The 27493-nt window shown below is 38.4% G+C and overlaps 1 protein-coding gene and 1 long non-coding RNA gene across 3 annotated transcripts in view; one reads left to right on the forward strand and one right to left on the reverse strand.

Moving 5' to 3' along the window:
• The window catches only part of LOC127417330 (genetic suppressor element 1-like), a 380629-nt gene that overhangs the window by 241193 nt on the left and 111943 nt on the right, over positions 1-27493 (reverse strand). For both annotated transcript variants that reach the window (XM_051657284.1, XM_051657283.1), the window contains exon 2: positions 21235-21400. In XM_051657284.1, coding sequence (XP_051513244.1) covers positions 21235-21400 — 166 coding nt within the window. The remainder of the gene's footprint in view (positions 1-21234; positions 21401-27493) is intronic.
• LOC127417343 (uncharacterized) lies at positions 573-27263 on the forward strand. The gene is made up of 3 exons (XR_007893259.1): positions 573-618; positions 22662-22758; positions 26365-27263. It is a non-coding gene; the product is annotated as an uncharacterized LOC127417343 (long non-coding RNA).

Genomic DNA, 27493 nt, shown 5'->3' on the forward strand with positions numbered 1-27493 from the left:
CTCGTTTGCCAAAACAAATCACCATTGGCTGCAGTGAGAAAACCACACAATTTCAACAAAAATCCTATAAACTTTGGAAAACAAATCCCTTTCCTCAAATCACTGTGGCTACTTTAGAAGCACCCCAAGAGCAATTCCTTCATCTTTGCTCATTTACAAAACCTCCGTAAAATCACAAGCCGATATATTTTCATTTATGTTTAGCGTGATTGGCTGGATTTTGTTACCATGGATGCCAGAGATCCAATCAACATATCTCAACAAATGGCCATGAGTGGACTGAAGCCAAACACGGCCCCTTTAAGAGCCACTGAGCTGCCACAAAGCAGATTTGTGACTCATGAGTGCTGCTAACACGGACAAACTGCATCAAAAACACAAACACACACAAACGCATGCTCTAGTGTGTGTTAGGGGCATGTGCCCACCACTGGAGAGACTAATAACATTGGAGTTTGGCCCAGTAAGCCACTGTCTCCAGCTTAATTCCTCCAGCCGCGGAGTACACTACACACACTACACCCACAAAAACACACCACTCTCTCTCTCACTCTCTCTCTCTGAGTGGATGCTGTGAGAGAGTGAGTGGAGTTGGCATGTGAGCGGTCTCTACGGAGTGTGAGTGTTTCTATCATTTAGTTTTTTTGTGGTTGATATTAGTTCTTTGAGGTTGCATTCATGAATCTGTTTTGTTGAGGAAAATATTGTAAGGTAGTAGGCAAGTGTTAAAGTTGAATAGCATGGCTCCACTGGCATCTGTGGCTTTTGAGAAGCTGACCTGGCAGCATGGTGTTAAAGTAATCCCTGAGATGCAATGCTCGATTGAACAGTTTAGTTTAGCGGTAGCAGAGGTGGCTGGTTTCGAGATTATAGTATCCGCATCTTGTATGAATAGTGCAACTGTGTTGTTTTTGAGCAGCACTGAAAAAGTAAACTCTGTTATCGCGAATGGTGTTGTGATTAATAATACTTTTACACAAGTGCTGTCACTTGTTCAGCCAGAAAACTCTCTCAAACGTGCCACCGTTTATAAAAGATGAAGTTTATAAAAGAAAGTTTATAAAAGTTTTAGAAAGAGAACTGTCGAGACTTGGCAAGATTGTCTCAAAGATCAAAAATTTTCAGTTAGGTTGCAAATCTCCATGGTTACAGCATGTGGTGTCTTTTTGAAGACATGTTTTCATCATTTTGAATTTGGCAATGAAATTCAAATTTGATACCTTTGATTATGTGATTTTCGCTACTTCTGCCACAATGCTTTGGATGTGGGAAAGAGGGGCATATAATACGAACTTGTCCTGAAAATACAGGGCAGACTTATACAGAGAGTGAAGTGACAGGTGAAAGGGAAACACAGGATGCTGCAGGTGAGCCAGTGCATAGAGTAGACAGAGAAATGCTTGAATCCAATGTAGTGAGAATCACCCTGGCACCAATTGAAATGAACTGGGCCTCACACAAGACACTAAAGTATGTGGTGATTTTTTAATCACACTTCACTTAAGGTGCATGTGTTTGTGATTATTAATATAAGATGGCCCCTCCCTCCATCCACGGGGCACCAGCTAAGGAGTTTCACCTTAACAGTATACAAATTTATCCAAATGAACCATTCAATAAATTAAAATGATGTAAATTGGAGGGAGTTGGTCATCTGAATAATCTGAAGGATTTGTGAGATTCCCTAACCCTTTAGAGCTCTTCTGTATCATCAACACGAGGAACACACAGTTTTAATCAAATGAAATTTATTTACAAAAAGATAAACAAGAATAACTAACAAAAAATACAAAATGCTACTAATATGTCAAAGAATAGGTAAATAAAAGTACATAGGATGGAAAGATGAAACTGGTTGAATTGGATGTAGCAATGGCAAAGTATGACTATTAACTTATGAAAGATAAATAGCTTTTTCTCTGTTAATTAATAAGGTGAAAACCTAATTCCTAATTAAACAAATAATGCTAAGATTATTTGCAAGGCATTTGATACACAAGTTATGTAATCTAAAGAACATTAGAAAATCATAAACTGATAGTATACACACCAATGCCAAGGTCTCTGGAAAGAGGTTTAGTAGTGATATTTACGTTCTCCTTGATCGATCGATGACTTTGGTGATGGCAACATATTCCACTGGGGCACAGGGCCACGTTACAGTGGGGAAGGAACTGGATTCCGTTTCAACAGCCTTGGACACAAAGGAGCTGAGGAATGCTGATCTCCTGGAAGCACTGAGAGGGTTCTTGCAATTTGGAACACGCAGATATACAGCCCTTATGTCGGTGCAAGATTCATCATTTGGAACATGCAGATAGATGAAACTTGGAGAGGGTTTGCTTGCCAGAGCTAAACTTTGTCACTGTAGTTATCTCCCTGGGATAGGGATTCCGAACTTGCCATTGCAATAGTCTCTTGTAGTGAGACTTGGTACTTGGTCGATCTTCTACTGTCTCTCGGATGGACACTGAGAACGATGGGTGATCTGTTATCCTCTCTCTCTGTGAAACAAAGACTTTGCACGTTGGATGGTTTGAATTCCACGTCTTCTACCACTCAGGTCAGAGATTCAGAATGTTGATTATTATTCTGTTATTGCTCCCGAACTCTAACAGCCGGGAACTCAGAACGGAGAAGTGCTACAGAAGTGTATCCTGCTAATGACCCTCTGGATGGGGACTCAGGACAAAGGTGTGGTCATCCGGAGGATAGTTTTATACCTTCCTGATGAGGATATTTCAGTTTCGCACTTCTTGTTTCAAGGCTATGATTGGCTGCTGAGATCGGAGGGGGCCCACACAGTGTGGCTCACCCTCCCTTCTTTGTGTGGAAAATTTGCATATTTTAAAGTACATAGTTAGAAAAGTGTCTTTAATGTTTTATCTGTGTATTGTTTCCTTTCCAAACCTCTTCAAAAATACTCTTGGCATTTTTCTGAAGATATATAGGCCAAACATGATATTGAAAGATTAAATATTATGCATGCATTAATTTATACCACCATAGTTCAGTTTTTATGAACTATTGTGCTAACTGAATAACTGCAATTTACATAAACAGTTCTGTGAACAAACATGGAGTGGATGTGTTGCAGTTGGTGTCCATGTTAGGAGTAAAAGTTTGTGTAAAGACTTGTCTTTGTGACCTCTTTGTTTCAGCTTTTGCCACATGGTAAGTTAATGCTGCTTTGAGAGGTCTTGATGAATATTTATGGTCCTTCTCACCTCTGGTCTTAGGGCAAACCTTAGGATGGGGGTTTAAAAGGTTGCTAAGAAACCACTCATGGACCAATGAGAAGTCTTTTCAAACGTGTTGGAAGGTCCGGGGCTTTACTTTCTAAAGTATCTGGCAGTTGTCTGAGCAGCTTATCTGATGGCTGTGCATGGCATTTGTTTGTGTTGGTCCTGCCACGATCAAATCAAAATGGAGCCACTCTTCTTTGCCTTGACAGTTAGAGAAGGGCTCTGCCATAAACTGGCTCCTGGAATGTCATCTGGTCTGATTGTTCACCACACCAATATAGATAAAGCCTCAGAAAAATCTCCAGAAAGTCAGGAATCAGAAAAACAGTGCAGTAAGGACAGAGAAGTACAAGATCTAGTTGTTGATTTAGACAGTGCTGTTGTTAGTGAAAATAAAGAAGTGGAAGAAAACGCTGCTGCTGTTGTGGTGGCAGAGGCTGAGGGAGATGATATTGATATGGCCAATGATGAATCAATTTTCAAAACTCCTGCAAAAAAAAGAAAGACAAGTAGAAGGGGTAAAGGAAAAAGAGTAAGGAAAGCATCTGGAAATGATCGCTTAAACAAAAGTAATGGAAATCATAGCGAGGCAGAGTTGGATGTAGGTGTTTTCGATTAATCTGTTGCTGGAAGTGAGTGTGAGTCATCAGACTATGTGAGTTTTGTTGGGTTTAGGAGAACAGGAAGAAGTGCTTACACTCTGGACAAAATAATTTTTTTTTTACAAACAACTAAAGGAAAGAAAGGTGTAAATGTAGAAGATTTTTTCCCAGAGAGGGAAATGTTTTTGGACTCTGTTAAAACATTAGTGAAAGAGATGGGGGAGGGTGGTTTCACAGACCAAGAAACTTTTAGATTAAAGAAAATAGTTCATAAACTCAAATTAAATATGCTCAATGCAGAATTTGAAATGGCATATATATATATATATTATTTTGTACAGCAATTTTTTCTTTTTACTCTTATGAGTAAGATTACTGTGGGTACTTTAAATTTTAATTGGGTGTGAGATATCCAAAAAAGGAATTGATAAAACACAAGAAAATGTATGTTATGTTAGTGCAGGAAACTCATAGTGATTTTAATAACAAAAATTATTTGAAGATGGAATGGGAGATCATTTTAAGTCATAAAAGTGCAAATAGTGGAGGAGTGGCTTTACTTTTTCAAAATAACTTTATGCCAGTATCCTATAAAGTTGAACAGATGGATGTTAGTGAAGGCTCATTTAGAAAATTTTAATTTAGTGTTTATAAATGCATATGTTCCTACCTCAGGTCCAAATAGAGTGATTTTTAAAAATAAAATTATTGATTTATTGTCTAACTGCAAACCTGAAGAATATATGTTTATGGGAGGTGACTTTAATTGTACTGAAAATTATAGTTTAGACAGAAACCACACAGAGACACATATGGCTTCACAGAGAACATTGGTTACGCTTTATGTTACACTTAACTTGTGTGATATTTTGAGAATTTTAAATCATAATCAAATGCAATACACTTGGGCACATGCTAGAGAAAATTCCATTTCATTGGCTAGGCTTGACTGATTTTATTGCTTTAAACACAAATTTAATGTTGTTAAAGCTTGTGATATAAAACCAATTGGTTTTACTGATCACTCTGTTCTTATTTGTAATATATGCATTGCTAATATAAAATCTAGAAGTGCCTGTTGGCATTTTAATTTATCTCTTATTGAATATATATATATATATATTTTTAAAGAGGTGTTTTGTGCATTTTGGATGGTTTTTAAGTCTAAGAAGAGTTCTTATTCCTCACTACAGCAATGGGGGGATTGTGGCAAGGTCAAAATGCAGCATCTGTGCCAACAGTACACACTGAATGTCTCCTGGGACATTTCCTGATCAAAGAAAGCACTAGAGATTGAAATTGTGAAACTACACAACTTGATAGAGTTGGAAAGGAGAACTCAAGAGTCTGCAGAAAATCGAGGATGGAGGTCCTCAAAAAAATAAAAAAAATAAAAACTGATTTAAATGATCTGCTAGGTATTAAAGCAAAGGTAGCGCTGGTCCGCTCACACTTTCAAAGTGTAGTGCAGATGGACTCCCCACCTAAGTTTTTCTTTGGTCTAGAGAAAAAGAGTGGTCAAAGTTGTCATATTCATTCTCTTCTCTCAGCCTGTAGACAAGAGCTCACTGAGCTAAGCAAGATCATAAAAAGAGCTACACAGTTCTATTCTGATTTGTAGAAAAGTGAATATGGAGAGGTGGCTGATTTTAATAATGTTTTCTTTGAAGGTTTGCCTAAAGTCTCAAAGTTTGTGAATACCGAACTTGAGAGACCTTTGTCCAAGTGCAAACTCTATGCAGCATTAATGAGCATGGATAATGGTAAAGTACCTGGGATTGATGGCCTCCCAGTAGAATTTTGTAAAAAATTCTGAGATGAACTGGGAGAAGACCTTTTGACAGTGCTCAATAATAGTTTGGCAGAAGGTTACCTGCCAATGAGTTGTAGATGAGCAGTTATATCTCTCTTACCAAAGAAAGGTGATTTGAGAGAGATAAAAATCTGCCGTCCTGTCTCACTATTATGTGCAGATTTAAGATCCTTTCAAAGGCTTTGGCCACTAGACTGGGAAAGGTGATTGGGGAAGTCATCCATATTGACCAAACCTACTGTGTACCTAACATGTCCATATTTGATCATATTAATTCGATTCAGGATGTTTTGGACATCTTTGGTCTTTTGGTTATACACTACCGGTCAAAAGTTTTGAAACACTTGACTGAAATGTTTCTCATGATCTTAAAAATCTTTTGATCTGAAGTCGTATGCTTAAATGTTTGAAATTAGTTTTGTAGACAAAAATATAATTGTGCTACCATATTAATTTATTTCATTATAAAACTAAAATGTAATTTAAAAAAAAAAATGTTTTTGAAATGGATGACTTGGACCAAATAATAAAGAAAAGCAGCCAATAAGTGCCCAGCATATAGATGGGAACTCCTTCAATACTGTTTAAAAAGCATCCCAGGGTGATACCTCAAGAAGTTGGTTGAGAAAATGTCAAGAGTACATGTCTGAGGGGGCCTGGGTACCTCAGTGGTAAAAGACGCTAGCTACCACCCCTGGAGTTCGCTAGTTCTCTAGTTCAAATCCCAGGGCATGCTGAGTGACTCCAGCCAGGTCTCCTAAGCAACCAAATTGGTTACACATGGGGTAACCTCCTCGTGGTTGCTATAATGTGGTTCGTTGTCGGTGGGGCGCATGGTGAGTTGAGCGCAGATGCCACGGTGGATGGCGTGAAGCCTCCACATGCGCTATGTCTCCGTGGCAATGCGCTCAATAAGCCACGTGATAAGATGCGTGGGTTGATGGTCTCAGACACGGAGGCAACTGGGATTCATCCTCCACCACCCTGATTGAGGCGAATCACTACGTGACCACAAGGACTTAAAAGCACACTGGGAATTGGGCATTCCAAATTGGGTGAAAAAGGGGAAAAATAATAATAATAATAATAAAAAAAGAGTACATGTCTGCAAATTCTAGGCAAAGGGTGACTACTTTTAAGATGCTAAAATATAACACAGTTTTGATTTATTTTGGATTTTGCTTGTCACAACTTAATTCCCATAGTTCCATTTATGTTATTCCATAGTTTTGATGACTTCACTATTATTCTAAAATGTGAAAAAAAAAATTATAATAAAGAATGAGTAAGTGTTTCAAAACTTTTGACTGGTAGTGTAGATACTGGTCTTATTTCCATAGATCAGGAAAAGGTATTTGACCAGGTTGAACACCTTTATCTCTGACGTACACTGGAGGAATTTGGTTTCAGCCAAGGTTTTATTGCCATGATCAGGGATTTGTACCGGGACACTGGGAGTGTTTTAAAAGTTAACTGTGGTTTGAGTGCTCCTTTTAAAATAATGAGAGGAATTAGACAAGGGTGTTCTTTGTCAGGTATGTTATGTGCCCTTTTGATTGAACCTTTATTAGCAAGAATTCGAAATAATATTAAGGGGTGGAATTTGCCCTTGTCTAGGGAGTCTTTTAAATGATCTGCATATTCAGATGATATGGTTGTCTTAATAAATGGTCAGAGTGATATTGAAGTGCTAAAGTCAATTATTCATGATTTTAGTTTGATATCATCAATTAAAGTAAATTGGGAAAAAAGTGAAGCAGTTGCTTTAGGAAAATGGGAAGGGGGTCGTCCTATATTATCTGTTGGGCTTGTATGGAAAAGAAAGGGTTTTAAATATCTGGGAGTTTATTTAGGCAATAATGAAACCCAACAGAAGAACTGGGAAGGAGTTTTAGAGAAAATGCAGGGGTGACTGGAGAAGTGGAGATGGCTTCTTCCACAGTTATCTTACATCTTCTCTCTGGCATCGGCTGGCATGTGTGGATCCCCCTCCTGGAAAACTGCAGTCTGTTATTGTTAATTTCTTATGGTATAAGTTGCATTGGGTTCTTCAGGGGGTGCTTTTTCTTCCAAAAGAGGAGGGAGGAAAGGGTCTGATACATCTAGCAAGTAGGGGAGCAAATTTTCGGCTTCAGTACATTAAAAGGTACTTAACTGGACCCAGAAACCTAGTCCGGAGAGAGGTAACCAGCACAATATTAAAACAAGCTTAAGGACTAGGGCTGGATTTTCCCCTATTTTTAATGGACTCTAGTAAAGTGCCAACCAATGGACTAACTCCTTTTCATAAAGGACTTTTTAAAGTATGGGGACTTTTTCATAAACAGAGACAGAACTCTAAAAATTCACTTTATTGGTTATTAGAGGAGTCACTAATTTGTGGAGCCCGTTATGATGTGAACTGTGAATCTTTACCTGGAATCAGCCATGTTTTGAAAACAACGAAAACATTAAGTTACACCAGTTTACAGTTATTGGTGGAACTGATTTTAACAACATTAAAGAACTAGCATCACACTTAGGGATGTGGTTTCACAACAAGTCAATAGAGATATAGACCTGATTAAACAGAGATTGACTGTTGTGGAAGGAGAACTCCTTAAAAGCTATTGCTCTGGAAAAGCTTTTCCCAATCACATGGATCCTTATCCCAAAATTCATATCACACCTGATCTTCAAGGACTTTCTGGACCTTTGTTGACTTTAAAAGGGTTTAGAGGGTTTATCTTTGCATGAAGTAAAAGGGAAGAAAATATATAAACGTTGTGTAAAAGTTTTAAATAGAAAACTATTGAATGAAAGACAAGAAATTATAATATGTGGAAAGAAAAACTGGGTGTGGAGGAAGAATGTAATCCAACATGGAGAGTTTTGTACAAACCACCATTAACTAAAAGAGCAGGGGATATTCAGTGGAGGATTTTACATGGCACAGTTGCTGTTAATGCTTTTGTTTAAGTTATTAATCATTGTGTGACTAGTGGGTACCCATTTTGTTTTATGGAATGTATCAGGCTTTTAGGGTTATTTAGAGTTATTAAGATTTTATTCTCCAATTTTGGAGAGTTGTTTTCATTTAAGAGTTTTATTTTTGGATCCAGGTATACTTTTTCAATTAGAAAAAGAAGTCAGCTTTTAAATTTGATCGTGGGTCAAGCTAAACTTGCTATTCATATTAATAGAAAGAACAAGGTTGAAGGCAGAGCAGGACAGGAGATGGTTTCGTTGTTTAAAGGTTTAGTTAAAGCAAGAGTTTTGGTGGATTATAGATTTTTTTTAAAGCTATGAACAATCTTGATTTTTTTGTAGATCAGTGGTGTTGTGAAGAGGCTCTTTGCACATTAATTGATGACCTTTTAATATTTACACCTATTTGGAGTGACATTTGAAATTTGAGATTTTAATTTTTTTATTTTAAACTGAGTATTGTTGTATTTTATTATGTGTACGCATTTTTTTTTTTTGGTGTATTGAGTAAATAAAGTTGTGTTTAATAAAAAAAAAAAATGTGTGTGTCTCTGTCTCGACCTCACCAGTGTCACAGTAAGCACAGATTCGTTCTTCCTTTGGAAGCCATGTTTGTCTATGTCTGTTTTTTTCTATGGCCAGAATGTGATCACTGAGTCTGTATTTGGTGAGGATCCATCTCTGTTTTGGATCTCTTACAGTGCAGAGATATTCTGCTAGATTATATGTTCTGTTTAGGGTCCGACAACATTCCAATTTGCTTTGGTTTTTACTTTAATTTTCCCAGTGGTCCAAATATGAATTTTTTGCTTTCTTTTATGGTTTGGTTTATTCTGATATGGTTTTGTTCAGCAGTGCTGGTCTGAAACTGGTGTTTGTTTGTTGTTAGTGGGTTAGAGAGTTTCAGAGCCAGCTGACAAAGGGGACTGGTTTTAGGCTTCAACTCTTGGGTTTTAAGGGCTTCATGTTGCAGTGTGTTAGGGGAACTTGAATTTAAGTGTGTCCAAAATTTAAGGGATTGTTTTTCAATATTCAGTATTAGAATGTTTCTACAGAATTCTGCATGCAGGGATTCTATGGGGTGTTTGTCCCATCTAGAGTAATCTGCCAGACAGAGTGGACCCCAATCCTCACATCCGTACAGAGCAATAGGCATACTAATACTATCAAAGATTAGTCTATTTGGAATGTCTATTTGGGTAAATTTGCCCTTAATAGCACAGAATGCTCTTCTAGCTTTCTCTTTTAGTGCATTCACTACCAGACCAAAACCCCCTGAAGCACTGATTTTTAGACTGAGGTAGTCGTAGTGTAGGGTGTGTGCTATTGCAGTGTTTCCAAGAGTGAATGTGTATCTGGTTTCCTGCAATCTGGCTTTTTTCTGGAAGATCATAATTTTAGTTTTTTTCAAATTGACTGTCAGGGCCCAGTTCTGACAGTAGTTCTCCAGCAGGTCCAGGTGCTGCTGTAGCCCTTGTGCAGTAGCTGACAGCAGCACCAGATCGTCTGCATAGAGAAGAAATTTTACTTCAGAATTATTTAGAGTAAGACCAGGTGTTGCAGATTGTTCCAGTATCACTGCTAACTCATTAATGTAAAAGTTGAACAGAGTTGGACTCAAACTGCAGCCCTGTCTCACTCCACGTCCTTGAGTGAAGTATTCTGTTCTTTTATTGCCAATTTTAACTCCGCACTTGTTGTCCGAATACATAGATTTGATAGTGTCATACATTTTACCCCAATGCCGGATTGCAGAATTTTATAATATAGACCATCATGCCAAATGGAATCAAATGCTTTTTTTTTAAATCAACAAAACATGCATAAAGTTTGTCTTTGCTTTTTTGATGAACATGTTGGTTGACTAACATGTGTAGCGTGTGAATGTGGTCGGTGGTGCGGTGGTTTGGTAGGAATCCAATCTGACTCTTACTCAAGACATTGTGCTTGTTAAGGAAGGCCTGTATCTGTGCGTTCAGGATACAACAGAAAGTCTTCCCCAGATTACTGCTCACACAAATGCCTCGGTAGTTATCGGGGTCGAATTTGTCTCCACTCTTATATAATGGGTGCATTAAGCCCATACTCCAGGTATCAGGAAAGTAGCCAGATGCAGAACCAGATTGAACAGTTTTAACAAGGCCTCCTGCATTACTGCAGGGCTGTGCTTCAGCATTTCTGTTCTAATGTTGTCTAAACCACATGCCTTTCTGGGTTTTAGTTTCTTAAGTGCATCTGTCAAATCTTCTCTGCTAATCTGATAGTCTAAAGGGTTTTGGTTATTTTTTATTGTAGATTCCAATTGACTCAGCATATTTTGCATGTTTTTCTGATCAGGTGTGAGATTTTCTGGAGACATTTCTTTGAATAAGTTTTAAAATAGCCTTTCCATAATTCTCTTTTTTGTATGGCTATGTCCTGGCTGTGTTGTTTATTCAGACTGTTCCATTTTTCCTAGAACTGATTATTATTAATTGAGTCTTCAGTTTCATTAAGAGTGTGGTTTAGGTATTGTTGCTTTTTGTGGCGTATTGTATTTTTATAATCCCTGAGTGCTTCACAATAATTTTGTCTGGTTTCAGCTTTTTGTGGCTCTCTGTGTTTTTGGTTAGAGAGCTGTCTGAGTAGTTTTCTTTTAATTTTACATTCTTTATCAAACCAAATTTCATCCCCATTTTTTAGTTTAGTTTTCTTGTTTGTACAGAGTAGGTTTGCTTTGATTGAGCACCTTTGATAAATATCATTTATTTGTTGTACTATGGGACTTAAATCAATCTTGTTAGCCATAAACTGTGTTATTTGAAATCTATTGATTGGGTTGTCTTTTTCTTTGGAGCTAATTGCACTAAGGAATTCTGACACATTTTGGGGACCATTTGTGTGTCTCTCTCTCTCTCTCTCACTCTCTCTGAACTCTCTTCTTAAACTTTCCTTCAGCTGTGGAAAAAGAGGCCAGTTATTTGGCATTCCACCAGCCATGGCACTGGCAACAGACTCAAAGAATACCTGCGACTCCAGTGGCATTTTTATCACACAGATATACAGTGAAAGTGATGCACAGACTCATGTACTCTCTCCCTCTCTCTCTCTCACACACACACACACACACACACACACACACACACACGCTTGCCTTGACACTTCCTCTTTCCCATCTGCTACTCAACAGCCACAAGCTCATCACTGTCACCTACAGCTGCTTCATCTCCCGACAGAGAGCGAGAGAGAAAGAGAGACAGGCCACGTTCTGTCTCTCTTGCATTCAACACCTCATCTTTCACCCACTCCTTCATTTATTTCCTCACTCCATCTCTCGCTCTTTCAGAGGAAAACTCCACGTGTCTGTACAAGTTCTTCTGCTTTTGAGGAGAGCCAAAAAACAGAGGTGTCTTTGTGACAGTGAACTCTATAGACCTTAATACAATGTATGTAAACTTTACACACATGTAAAATCTGAGTTTTAAGTCACATGGGGTAACCTCCTTGTGGTCGCGATTAAGTGGTTCTCGCTCTCAGTGGGGCACGTGGTAAGTTGTGCGTGGATTGCGGAGAATAGCATGAGCCTCCACATGCTGCGAGTCTTTGCGGTGTCATGCACAGCAAGCCACGTGATCAGATGTGCGGACTGACTGTCTCAGAAGCGGAGGCAACTGAGACTTGCCCACCGCCACCCGGATTGAGTAACCGCGCCACCACGAGGACCTAGTAAGTAGTGGGAATTGGGCATTCCAAAATAGGGGAGAAAAGGGGATAAATAATAAAATAAAAAAATAAAAAATAAAAAACCCTGATTGATTTAAAGATTCAATGTAAACCCGAGTTCAGGCACAAATCTGATGTTAACTCAGATTTAAACACCAATTTCATATTAACACTCAGGTTACGACTGTAAAAGGAGGAAACAAGACACTGCCTTAACACGTCAGCACGTCTAACACCAGCGCCAGGTCCCAGACTAGGATAGTAGCGGGAAGAGAGGGCCAAAGCCACCTCGCACCCCATAAGAAACTCATGACCAGCCGGGACCCCACTCCAAATTTATGTATGCCACAATTGCCATATTTTCCATTCGAATCAGCACGTGAAAAGACTTCAGAGCCAGAAAAACTTGCAGCATTTCCAGGCGATTTATGTGCCACACCAAGTATGCGCATGTCCAGGCACTGAAGGCTGGGAGACCGTCGCAAAGGGCTCCCCAGCCCATGCCTGACATGTCCGTAGCCACTAATTTGCGTCTGGTCATTTGACCCAGAAAAGTACCTGCCTGATAAAATGCTGCCATCTTCCAGATAGCTAGCACAGCCAGACAGCAGCGCATCACTATCAGACCTTGTCGCCATGCGGGATGAGGCACTTTCACTCTGACCCAGCACTGGAGAGGCTGCATATGTAATAAGCCAATTGGGGTGATGGTGGCTGCTGCCACCATTATCCTTGGAGCCAGCTGAAAACACTTCAGTGAAAACATTCTATCCAACCTGAAAATCCTCAAGTACTGGAGAACAGAGCAAGGGCGCTTGTCAGACAGACTCGCTCTCATGATATTCAAGTCCAAAATGGGCCAAAGCCCACCATCCTTCTAGGCGACCAGGAAATACCTGCTGTAGAAGCCTTTTGCAGAACAGAATCTATTGACTCTTTGGCAATGTGAGTTTGGATCTCCGAAAGCAAAACCGGTGCGTCCTACACAGACACAGTGGAAAACAGAATGCAGATGAAGCAAGACGTCTGTGCTTGACTGTGTTAAGCACCCAAGTGGAAAAGCCTAGAAGGTGCTGCCATGCATCTGTGTAACAGGCCAGCGGATACAAGGGTTCGCATGTGCCCACCCTCAGGGAACGATTGTACAGCATGTTCACCACAGTAGGGTTAGAAGACATGCTCTTTTGTGAGTCTATATAAGCACCTCGAGCATTTGCAACTAGGTATGCAAGCTTTATTGAAAAGTGAAAGATTTTGGGCATGGAGCCAACAACAAGATAAACAGGAACATTGTTTGCAACAACTTTCTGGACCTGGTGATCGACAGCAGGGACAGTGAGGGAAACATCATGGGGACACAGGGACGAAGTCCAGGCCTTCTTTGGAGCTGGAACAAACACATCCATGGAGTCCAGCCCCCACTTCACAGCACTTCAAAGTGCTTACTCTGCCAGAAGGAGCCTTAACACTGGGATGGGAGTCTAAAAGAACAACTTTGCGCCATGGCCAGGGATGTTTCCTGGTCACCGGCACAATTTCGGTTATGTGTGAGACACATTTCACCTCAGCAAAACATTTACGACTGCTTCCTGGCAGTCTCGAACCTTTCGGTGAAGGCCCATATGGCGTCACCAAAACGACATTGCTGAGACATCGGGGGCCAAAGCGTTTTAAGCCTCATGAATTTGCAGTGAGCGTAATCAGACCCACCGAGTGCTGGCTCTGCGTGGGCGTGACCCAAGCAGAGAACACAGCCCTCGTGCCCATTGGAGAGCGGGATATAGCATTCGCAAGGTGGAAAACATTTGTGAAATTCCATCTTTATAAAAGACATCATTAAGCAAATGGCTCTTTTAGTGCTTGTGTACGCAGTAATAAACTTTATTACACACACAACACAACAACAAAATAGGGGGCGCATGGGGCGGGATGCAAAGCGCCATCTGGCAATAGAATTGGCATCATTGTAAAGGGCTTCAGGTATCGTCACTGCAGGGAGGAGCTCCCCCTAGCGTCAGCTTCTGACGCAGCATTGAAGTGACTTGAAAGGATCTCATGTGAACTCAAGTTTAAACACTGATCTAATGTAAACTGAAGTTTAAACACTGATCTCATGTAAACTCGAGTTTAAACACTGAGCTCATGGAAACTTGAGTTTAAATGTTGATCTCATGTATACATTTATTTTATTTTTTTATCCCCTTTTCTCCCAATTTGGAATGCCCAATTTCCACTACTTAGTAGGTCCTCGTGGTGGCGCGGTTATTCACCTCAATCCGGGTGGCGGAGGACAAGTCTCAGTTGCCTCCGCTTCTGAGACAGTCAATCTTATCACGTGGCTCGTTGTGCATGACACCGCGGAGACTCCGCATGTGGAGGCTCATGCTACTCTCCGCAATCCACGCACAACTTACCACACGCCCCATTGAAAGCGAGAACCACTAATCACGACCACGTGGAGGTTACCCCATGTGATTCGGACTCGCGACTCCAGGGGTGGTAGTCAGTGTCGATACTCGCTGAGCTACCCAGCCCCGATCTCATGTATACTTGAGTTAAAACACTGATCTCAAGTAAACTCAAGTTTACACACTGATCTTGTGTAAACTCAAGTTTAAACGTATGTTTAAATACTCATCTCATGTCCACACGGTTATGTTAGCACTGTGCTGAATTTTCACAGACTGAATATGAAAGCTCTAAACTAAAGCACTTCTCAACAACCAATTAAAAACAATGATGTGTCAGTCGTTCTGAGTAAGTTCTTCCATTTGAGAGACCACAAATACACATTAAAAAAGACTTCAATACCCACTCTGATGCTGACCGCTGATCATGATGGCAACAAAACCACCTCTGTGGTTTTACTATTACACTGAGCAGTGTCGGGAACAAAGCAATGGTTCAAACAAACACACAGGAACACCTGAATGAGGTGCATTTTGAAACAGCTGCTTTCTCACTTTTAAGACAAAGTGTGCATGCCTGCTGTTCGCCTGCCAGATTGTTGCCTCTTATAAGATGACAAGCAACAAAATATAGCAATTATCACAAGCGTATGGTAAGAATGTCTTACCATAGAGATGGCTCCTCCTGTCTGTTATGTGTCTCTCCATCAAGAGGCCTCAGAATACTCAGAAACAGCTATATCTTTCTCTCTATTTACGTTGTTTGGGTTGGTATGATAAAACAAATCTAATCTGTGGTCAAGTCCTCTGATACAATACGGCTGTGCAGTTGGATGCAGTTTGTGTGTGTGTTGCTGATTCACAGGACTGTGGTCAAACACATCCTCACCCCGCTCTACTTCCTGTGTGAAACTGGCGTCCTCATCTCCTCCTGCAGTGTGCTCCTCTCTCATCCTGTGTCAGAGCCATTAAACCAGACATCCATCTCCTCAAAGCCAGTCAGAGCTTTCCTGACCAGTCTATCTTGTGTGTGTGTGTGTGTGTGTGTGTCTGTATGAAATGTAAGAGTCGTTAGACTAGGGTTCTGTCTGTCCAGTCATTTACTTTCGATTTAAACATACACACTGCAGCAAAACCACACAGTTCTGGCCCTTCAAGCTCGACCAAATGAGACTCTACATGTAAGTCAGAGTAACATCAGAGACATCGTAGAAAAAACATGATACAGAATATCAGTGGCACTTTACATTAATATTCCCTTTGTTAAGGGTTTTTAAAGGGGTTCATTAATGACTAATAATTAATCTACAAAAGCATTATAAATCAATAATATGTGGTTATAACGGCATGCATAAAAAGAGTGACTTTTGTGCAGTACCTGCCAAATAGTGAGTCAATGTACTATGTTGAGCCATGTTATAAATGCTTAACGACAGAAAATATAAAAGATATTGATAGTGAACGTAAAGCGCTCCAGTTTCACTTTAATGCTTCCCTTAAACATTAGTGAAACGGCAAATGTTCATGGTCATTGCGGGTTTGTACACACAGTAATAATGACACTTAGTGGCACAGAGGAGGAGACACTCACTTACTCGATTTCTGTGGAGAGGAAAGAATGAAGAATCATATATTATATTATATTGTATTTTATTGTATTATAGCTATTCAGGTTGGCTGGGTTTGAAAAACACCAGTGTAAATGTAAAATGGACCAAGACGAATGTTGACCAAAAAGAGAGACATATTTTAAGTATTTGGAAATATAATATTTAAAATATTATTTTTCATAAGTTTTTAAAGCCTTAAAGAAAATGACAGTATATCCCTATTTTACTATATTATTCCAAGTTAAATAAGAATAAATGACATATTAAAGGAATATTCACCCAAAAATTAAAATTTGCGGATAATTTACTCACCCTCAGGCCATCCAAGATGTATCTGAGTTTCTTTCTTCATCAAAACAGAATTTAAGATTTTTAGGATTTCATTTCAGGCCTCCTCCTTTAAACAGTGCAAGTGAATGTACTCCATTTTTTGAGGGTCCAAAATGCATATTTAGGGTGCATCAAAAAATCCACACGACTCCAGTCGACAAATAAAGTTCTTCTGAACACAAAAGATTGATTATTTTTAGAAACAAAACAATACTTATATAATTTTTAACTACAAATGTTCGCTTCCGTACATCTCTGTGACGTGCGCTCATGAGAGGGATGACGTAAGCTCATTGGTAAGGTTACGCATCACGTGGAGGAGGAGTCAGGATGCGCGTCATTGTTTACTAGAGAAGGAGCGCTGTACAAAAGTTTAATTGTCTTTGCTGTAGATTTGTATTTGTATAAGTGTATTGTTCAAAATGGTCATTTGCCGTGTGTATCCTGGATGATTCAACCTTCAGAAACCCCAAAGAAAATGCACACCGAGAAAAATATATAATTTTCATCGATTGCCTATACATGATCTTGAGCGATTGAAGCTCTGGCTTATCACGCTGAACCTGGATATCAGTACACCCCTACATTCTCTCAAATATTGGAGGGTGTGCAGTGAACATTTTACCCCTGAGGATTTCAGACCATCGAAAGAAACAAAGGGTCGATATCTGAATTAATCAGCTGTGCCTGTGCTGTTTTTCCAGTGAACTGAAAACTTTGTCATTGTCACTTCTCCCTCGGCTCTGCACCCCCTTCAGCGCTCCGCTCCTCATCACCTGATTTCTAATTCACCACACCTGCACTCAATTCACTCACTCATCACTGCCTGCATAAATAACTCACCTTCACACCACTTCACTGTCAAGTCTCACACAAAGGACACTTGGTTTCACTAACTACAACTTGTGTGGCTTGAATTCCTGACAGTCATATAGCCTATATATTTCTGCTACAGAAAAAGCACAGGTACATAACGCAATGGCATTGCTTCGAAATAAAGGATGGTTATTTACTGTGGTAAGGTTTTTTTTTAATTATTATTATTTGGAAATAATTTTTTATTTTATATTATTTTGGACTGTTTTGGTTTGTGAACGGCACAGGTTTCTCTTGTAAACAATGACGCGCTTCCTGCCTCCTCCTTCACGTGATGCGTGACCTTACCAATGAGCTTACGTCATCCCTCTCATGAGCACACATCACAGAGATGTACGGAAGTGAACATTTGTAGTTAAAAAGTATATAAGTATTGTTTTGTTTCTAAAAATAATCAATTGTTTGGGTTCAGACGAACTTTATATGTCGACTGGAGTCATGTGGATTATTTTGATGCACCCTAAATATGCATTTTGGACCCTCAAAAAATGGAGTACATTCACTTGCATTGTTTAAAGGAGGAGGCCTGAAATGAAATCCTAAAAATCTTAAATTCTGTTTTGATGAAGAAAGAAACTCAGATACATCTTGGATGGCCTGAGGGTGAGTAAATAATCCACACATTTTCATTTTTGGGTGAATATTCCTTTAATATGTCATTCATTCTTATTTAACATTGAATAATATAGTAAAATAGGGATATACTGTCATTTTCTTTAAGGCTTTAAGAACTTATGAAAAATTATATTTTTCAAATATTTCATTTTTGGGTGAACTATTCCTTTAAGGTGTAACATGCACATATACACCTTAGAAGTATGACAATTTGTATGACAATTAATTGTTATAAATGTTAAAGCTCTAAAGCTCATCATAATCATGATTATTTGTTTGACAATTAGTCGTCAGCCAAAAGATTCAGAAACATAAGATTCATCCTGTTATCTGTGAATGTCATCCTACTCTTACCAGCAGTACTGGTCAAAAACACATGCATCAGTGCAAGTTATCTGTTCTGTATAAACTGTTTGACACAGTATCTGGAAGCTTGTTAATTAGTGTCTTTCAGTTAAAACTAACTGTAACAGTAAATACTCTTCCAGTATTTACTGTACTCTGTAATGCTACTTTTAATGCTTTAAGACAATGAGTAATGAAATGATAACACCTGATCTCCTCTGTGATGTAACTGCTGGAACTAACCTCCCTTTTAGCCAAAGGTCAGCATGATTTCAACCGTATTTTTGTAAAATAATGTTTTAAAAGCTAAATTCCCAGTGAAGAATTACATTACCCATAATCCTAAAGAGTGATCCACCAATCAAAGAAATCAATGTTACCATGAAAATGCAAATTAAGGCAAAAGAGTGCTGCAGTGACCACTCGCTCCAATGAAACGAATTATGTATTTGTATACAGTACTGTGCAGAAGTTTTAAACAATTGTATTGTAAAAAAAAAAAAATTGTATTGTGAGTTTTTCCAAAAAATTATTCCATGAATAGTTTTTATTTATCATTTTACTTCATAGAAAGTATAGTAAACTAAAAAAATAAAAATAAAAAAAATAAAAAAGAAATCAATATTTGGTCTCAATTGTCAATCCCAGACTGATTCAATGATGTTGAGATCCGGGCTCTGTGGGGGCCTTTCCATCTGTTGCAGGACTCCATGTTCTACTTCTATTCTATTTGCAAAAGGAATGTTTGGGATTCGAAAATTGATATTTCATATTGACACATTTAAGCAAAAAATATAAAATAACCATCCTGAGACAAATGTTTTTGTAAAACATCTAATGTGCCTACGAAATTTACATAGTATTGTATATATGAACATTTTGCAATAAACTTTAAATATATTGTTTATACACTCACCAAGCACTTTATTAGTTACACTTGTACACCTACATATTAGTATGATTATCTAATTAGCCAATCATGTGGCAGCAGTGCAGTGCATAAAATCACGCAGATACGGGTCAGGAGCTTTAGTTAATGTTCACATCAACCATCAACCATGGGGAAAAAATATGATCTCAGTGATTTTGACCGTGGCATGATTGTTGGTGCAAGACGGGCTGGTTTGAGTATTTCTGTAACTGCTGATCTCCTGGGATTTTCATGTCTCTAGAGTTTACTCAGTATGATGCAAAAAACAAAAAACATCCAGTGAGCAGCAGTTCTGTGGACGGAAATGCCTTGTTGATGAGAGAGGTCAACGGAGAATGGCCAGACTGGTTCAAGCTGACAGAAATGCTACAGTAACTTAGATAACCGCTCTGTACAATTGTGGTGAGAAGAATATCATCTCTGAATGCATAACACGTCGAACCTTGAGGCGGATGGGCTACAACAGCAGAAGTCTATGACGGGCGTTTTATTAGGACCACAGTGTTCCTAATAAAGTACTCATGTATATTTATGAATGATCGCTAGCTATAAGACAATCGTTTTATTATGTACCGCTGTTTTTGTGAGTATTTTATTGCCTCATTAAAGAAATGTAATACATAATCTTGTATCTTTGTATTTATTTATTTATTTTCTGGTTTTCATATACTTTGTTGCTTCAAATCAAAGTTTATAATGTTCATCTTGGAGTTGGTTGGTTTAGTTCAAGGCTTAAAACTCTTTATTGAAGATTTTTGTTTAAATGTAAATGGATAATGGGGGAAAATCTGTACGTCCGGGACCAAGACTGCTGAGAATGTGGGGAGTCACAGATGCGCTTTATTGATATTTTCTTCATTATTATTCTGAGATTAATATCACCACAGATATCTGGATGACTTCCAGGCAAACTATAGAGCAGTGTCTTCAAAAAGAACCTGCAGACAGCTCCTTTCTAATGTCTTTCTGGGTAAGTAAATGATGATTAGAGGGAATACAGTTTGACAAGCCGCCTCTGGTTTCTCTTCATGTCGATCTGACAGCAATCGGGAATACTCTACAAATAGAAGAATGTTTCTAACAATAACTCGCTGTGATAGGTAAAAACTGCTCCCTCTTGTCAGACACCATCAACTACGTGTTGTTTTTACTTCATATTTGCCTATTTTTGCATATGTGAGATGATCTAGGTGACAGTTCTATCAGGTCAGTAAGGTTTGTCTAAAGACTTGAGCTATTGTGTTATTTATGACAAACATCAAGGCTTAAATGGAGAATCAGATCAAACAAAAGTGGCAGCTAGTTTGTATACACACAAGGAACTTATAAGCTCTATTCTGGAGAGTATTTGCACACATCCAAAGAGCATGGAAATAATTGTTGTAGAACGAGTAAGAACTCTCTGGAAAGTGAGAAAGAACTCCTGGCGTCATGTGTTACACTAGTAGCTCAAGGTATTCACACTGGTATTCCCTGGTATGAACATAAAACCTCTGACATCATGCAGCAGTGACGCTTTCCAAATAGATTTTCTTGCTTTTTAAGTATTTTAACAACAAAACTTAGTTTTAAAATCCAGCAGTGTCTGGACACAGGAAACGAAAGATAAATGGCAATCATTTATTCATTCAGTTTGCTCTCTCTCTCATCTGCACTGCCAAGATCAACATTACAGACACAGTAAGCAACACTTGTGTTATGAATCTGTCAGTCACATCTACATCATCTTCTCCTGGAGTGAAAAACAACAGAGAAAACCTCAGGAAAGGTAAGAACTCATGGACACTCACTGGACACGGATCGTTCCCCTTTTTCCACTTTCAGGCTGCAGGGGGGTGAGGGGTCAGAGATCTGTCTAGGTTCTGGGTCTTGCTCTGACACAACTTCTGTGGTGACCTCTGTCGGTCTGGTTTCTGCCTCCTTACTGTTGCTGGGCGACTCCTCCACCACCAAACCCTGCAATGGACATTAATATCTGATTATTAACAGAGATCAAAAAAACAACACAGAACCCATATTCTGCACTTTTGTAGAATTCTATAAGTTCACTTCTAATATTAGTCAAGTTTTCTTGCACCAAAAACTTAATTTTGCTTTTCATGACCATTTTCCACCCTCTCTCTAATGCTTAAATTAAACAGGCTGTTTTTGCTACAGTATATGAGACTTCTATGCAGATAACCTCTGTTTTGATTTGCTAACCTCTTTGCATGTGAAATGAGTGCTGTTTGGTAAGTTACTCGAAAGTAATCCACTATAAATTATTAATTATTTCTATACAATTTTAATCACTTTACTGATTACTTTATTGAAAAATGTATCACATTGCTAACTACTTTCATTTTAAGTTACTTTCTACAACACATTTCACAGCAAGTTTTTTTTCTTTATCAACAAATTCAAAATAATGTAAAAATGTTCTCCTTGTTCATTGTTGCACAAAGTCTTAAAATCTGCACCACACATTTCTACCTTACAATAACTTATTGGGGCGTACGCCCACAGAAATGCAAAGAGACATATTTACGAACAAAACTCATGTTTTATATTCATCATAAATAATATTATTTTAGAAATATGTAACCTAAGTAACGTACATAAAGTTATTAACTTGAAAGTCAATAACTGTAATCTGACTGCTAGAATTTAAAATGTAATGTGTAATACTACTTTTGGCTATTAAATGTAATTATATTACTTTGTAATCAGATTACACCCATCACTGGAAATGAGTAATGACCCTGTCAGGTGCTGAACACTGAATACGTTCTGATGCGTAAATGTGGGAGGTAATATTCTAAAAAAGTTGTTTTTGCCATTTTGTTTCAATAAATTGTCTTTTTATTTTTTATTGTGAATGAAGTTTGGAGTTCTGAAAGTCCATTGTACTGTGTTTCCTACACACATTATCTGTCGCCTGAACTGGCCCAGTGACATCACTTCCTGTTTCTGTTGTTGATGGCACGCTGCATCAGTGTTTGTAGCTTTCTAGCCTACTTAGCATTGCTTATTCTTATTCTTATACGTTCATCGTTTTATCCTTTGACATTTTACCACATGCTTCGGGTTTTTCCGCTTTTCTACTGTTTCATCTGTGTTGTACCGCACACACCTGTTTCTCTCGTTCTTTTCTTTTCCTTTTTTCCGCTTTTTTCCACTTGTCTACATCTCGTGCCTCGACTGCGTGCATTCATTTCTTCCACTGTGTTTTACACAGATTATTGCATCAATCTCAAACATCTGCTGATTAGGAACCACATCGATCTCAAATCCTCGCCGCTCAAGAACAACCATAACAACAACAACCAATCGCTGTAAGTCATGGCATCCGCTCATGTTATTTTTTCCTGAATTACATGCCACATGCTTACTATAGCTTCTTCCGTCAGCAGTGAGGGATTCACATGTGATAAATGTAAGGAATTAGTCAGGCTGACGGAGAAGGTTAATGAGCTAGAGACACGCATCCGAACACTAGTGGAGGTCAGTGAGAAACAGAAGCCGGTAGATACTGTTTCAGATGCGGGTAAAACAGCAGCCAACACACACACTTTGGTTCCAGTTCTAGAGCCCCTGCAGCAGGGCGATTGGGTGATGTCTCGGCATACTCGCTGAGCAAAGTGACACCACTCACCCTTTCCTGTTAGGGTTTCCAATCGATTCTCCCCACTCAGTGATGCACCCACTGAGAATCATATTGAAAGAGCCCTAATAAATGGTGATTCTATTGTAAGAAGTGTGGACATAGAGACTCCAGCCACTGTTGTTAAATGCATTTCGGGTGCCAGAGCATCTGACATCAGATCAAATTTACAAGTGCTGGTTAATGCTAAATGTAGATTTTCTAAAATTGTTATTCGTGTTGGCACTAATGATGTCTGGCTTCACGAGTCGGAGATCACTAAAGATAATGTTAAAGAGGTGTGTGAATTGGATACTGTTATAAACATGAGCCTCATTTGAAGTGTCGAGGAGGAGGTGTTGCTACAATTTACAGTGAAGTTTATGGTGTTACTCAGAGGACAGGATATAAGTTTAAGTCTTTTGAACTAATAATGCTTAATACGACAGATGTAAATAAAAAATCTCTGTTGTCTTTTGCCCTTGCTACACTATATAGATCACCTGGGCCTTACTCTGGTTTTCTTGGTGAATTTGCAAATTTTCTATCTGATCTAGTAGTTAATGTAGATAGAGCTTTAATAGTTGGTAACTTCAACATTCACATAGATACTGGGTGTCAAACTTGGTTCCTGGAGGGCCACAGTCCAGCAGAATTTAGCTCCAACCCTAATTAAACACACCTGAAGCTAATCAAGGTCTTCAGGAGTGCTTGAAGATTACAAGGAGGCATTTTGGAGCAGGGCTGGAACTAAACTCTGCAGGGCTGTGGCCCTCCAGGAACTGAGTTTGACACCCCTGACATAGATAATGAAAATGACACATTGGGATTAGCATTTATTGATATTCTCAACTCTCTAGGAGTCAGTTAAAATGTGACAAGACTAACTCATCGCCATAATCATATGCTAGATTTAATTCTGTCATATGGATGTTTATGTTGATACTATAGAAATTCGACCATAGTGCGGTGACATCTTAGATCCTTACCTCGTCTCTTGTTTGTTGCGATCAGCTAATGTCACTCAATCACCACGCTATTTTTCAAGTAGAACTATTCTTTCAACCACAAAAGATAGCTTCACTAATAATCTTCCAGAATTCTCACATACTCAGTAAGCCAAAAAGTCTAGAAGAACTTCATGTAATAACAGAAAATATAAATACAGTCTTCTCTAGCATTCTTGAAAGTGTCGCTCCCCTTTGATTATAGAAAATTAAAGAAAAAAGCCTTGCACCGTGGTACAATGATCACATTCATGCACTCAAGAAAGCAGTTCAGAAAATGGAGTGCAAGTGGAAGAATTCAAAATTAGAGGTATTTCACGGTGCATGGAAGGATAGTGTCTGTAGCTACAGACAGGCACTAAAAGCTGCCAGGTCAGCATATTTGAGCAAATTCAAAGAAAATAACCACAACAGTCCTAGGTCTTTATTCAGTACTGTGGCTAAATTGGTTAGGAATAAAGCATCGACTGAACCAGATATTCTGTCACAGCACAAAAGTAATGACTTCATGAATTTCTTTACTGATAAAATTGAAATAATCAGAAATAAAATTGGAACTATGCAATCAACTGTCACATCACCTTAGAAAACAGTGTCTCATAATTTTCCTCACGAGCAACTTCAATCCTTCACTGTCATAGGTCATGAAGAGCTAAAAAAAAACTTATCAAAAAATCAAAAGCCACAACATGTATGTTAGATCCAATACCAACTAAGCCCTTAAAAGGTGTATTCCCAGTAATCTCAGAACCTCTTCTTAATATTATTAACTCCTCGCTATCCTTAGGACATGTCCCAAGAAACTTTAAAATGGCAGTTATCAAACCACTTATTAAGAAGCCACAGCTTGATCCTAGAGAATTGGCTAATTACAGACCGATTTCAAATCTACCATTTATGTTGAAAATACTAGAAAATGTAGTGTCCTCCCAACTATGTTCATTTCTACAGAGAAATGGAATATAAGAACAATTTCATTCAGGAATTAGGCCCCATCACAGTACAGAGTCTGCACTTATCAGAGTTACAAATAACTTGCTCTTATCATCTGATCGTGGCTGCATTTCTCTTCTAGTGCTTTTAGATCTTAGTGATGCCTTTGACATGATAGATTATGACATTCTCTTGAATGGGCTGGAGAATTATGTGGGCATTAATGGACTTGCATTAGCATGGTTTAGGTCCTATTTATCAGACCGCTACCACTTTGTATGTTTAAATGAGGAATTGTCAAATCAAACAAAAGTTAAGTATGGAGTGCCAAAGGGATAAATTTTAGGACCTCTGCTTTTCTCCTTATACATGCTTCCTCTGGGAGATACTATCAGGAATCATGGAATAAGTTTCCACTGTTATGCCGACAATACCCAACTTTATATTTCTTCTAAACCCAACGAAAATTCACAACTCTCCAAATTAGCGGAGTGTATCAACAAAATCAAAGATTGGATGGCCAGAAATTTCCTTCTACTCGATTCCGACAAAACAGAGGTACTAATGATTGGACCAAAAACCTCAAAATAAGCCGCTAAAATATAATTTGACTCTCGATGGATGTACTGTTACGTCGTCGTCTTCTGCAAAGAACTTAGCTGTTATATTGGATACCAATCTTTCCTTTGAAAATCACATTTCCAATGTTTGTAGAACAGCATTTTTCCACCTGAGAAATATTGCTACATTACGACACATGCTCTCTGTTGCTGATGCCAAAAAATTAATGAATGCGTTCATGACCTCAAGACTAGATTATTGTAATGAATTACTGGGAGGATGTCCATCAAGTTCAATAAATAAACTTCAAGAAATATGATCATATTAGCCCCATTTTACCATAGTTACATTGGTTACCTGTTAAATTTCGTATTAATTTTAAAATTCTGTTAACTACATACAAAGCTTTGAATGGTCTAGCTCTACAGAACTTAAGTTACCTTCTGACACTCTATATTCTGTCATGTTCATTACGATCGCAAAATTCTGGCTTGTTAATAATTCCTAGAATATCAAAATCCACAAAAGGAGGTAGATCCTTTTCATATTTGGCTCCTAAACTATGGAACAGTCTCCCTAACAGTGTTCGGGATGCAGACACACTCACTCATTTTAAGTCTAGACTAAAGACTCATCTATTTAGCCAGGCATACACCTAATTTATCCTTCAACTCACAATTAGACTGCTTTAGTTAGGTCTGCCAGAACCAGAAACATCTATCATGATCTATAACTCTGCATAAAATTGAATGGCATTTACGCTAATATTCTTCTGTTTGTTTCCATGTCTCAACGAGGTTACCAGAGCCTGCCAGATCCAGCTCTGTTCCTGCTTGGTGTCGGACTCCACTGCTACGTGTCGCTGAGAGATGACGACAACCTACAGCTGGTGCTAGCCAGACATCACTTCAGTTTTTTGACTTCAGAAGATGAACTGATGCCAACACCAACTGTAAGACATCGGATACTTCATATGCCACTGCCTGAACCTTGGACTTAGGATGGACCCCACCGAACCTCACCGAAATGACCTGCAGGTTGAACTGCGATGCACCTCATCATTTATCTCTGCCTGCATCACCTTTGTCTATTGATGGACTACACTCTTGAAATGGAATACATTGACTATCATTTAATTGCCAACAAAAGCCTTCATCAGCCAACTAACAAAGGACAATGCATCTATGTGAAATTCTGCAGTTAATCCAGGATGGACTTCAAAGACATTAGTCATTAATCTTAAAGTTCATTAAAAATATATATTTTATTTTTATTTTTAATACACTGGACCTTAATGCTTAATTTACAAATTTAAGACCAGGACTTGCACTGCACACAAATAACTAATATTGGCATTATATTCATGTTGTTAGCCAGAGGGGAACTGGCCCCCACAGTGAGCCTGGTTTCTCCCAAAGTTATTTTTCTCCATTAACCAACATCTTTGACATTATAGATATTACGGTTTCATATCTATATTTTTTTCTTTTTTAATGCATGATTTCCTGTCAAGCTGCTTTGAAACGATGTGTGTTGTGAAAAGCACTATACAAATAAAAATGAGTTGTTGAGGCATTTCATATTTTACCACCAAACAAGTGTCAATATTTCTGTTTAACAGCCTTTATTACATGGTCACCCAAAACTCCTACTACCTTTTCAATGTGTGTGAAACATTTAAGAACTGAATAAAAGATATGCCAATCATTTATCATTTGTTGTCAATAAAACTGTCATTACATAAATAATTATATAATTAATCGTTATTTTCCTTGATATTTATTTTGTGTTTTAAAGAAAAAGCAACTAGATTTCACCTGGGTCTTTTTTAGAGTGAAGTACCAACAAATAAGCCTTCAGATGTTTGACTGGTCACCTCAGCTTACAATCGATGACATCTTGAATATATTAACTGAAAAAAATGTT

Source organism: Myxocyprinus asiaticus, chromosome 26, assembly GCF_019703515.2.
Source record: "Myxocyprinus asiaticus isolate MX2 ecotype Aquarium Trade chromosome 26, UBuf_Myxa_2, whole genome shotgun sequence".
Taxonomy (NCBI): domain Eukaryota; kingdom Metazoa; phylum Chordata; class Actinopteri; order Cypriniformes; family Catostomidae; genus Myxocyprinus; species Myxocyprinus asiaticus.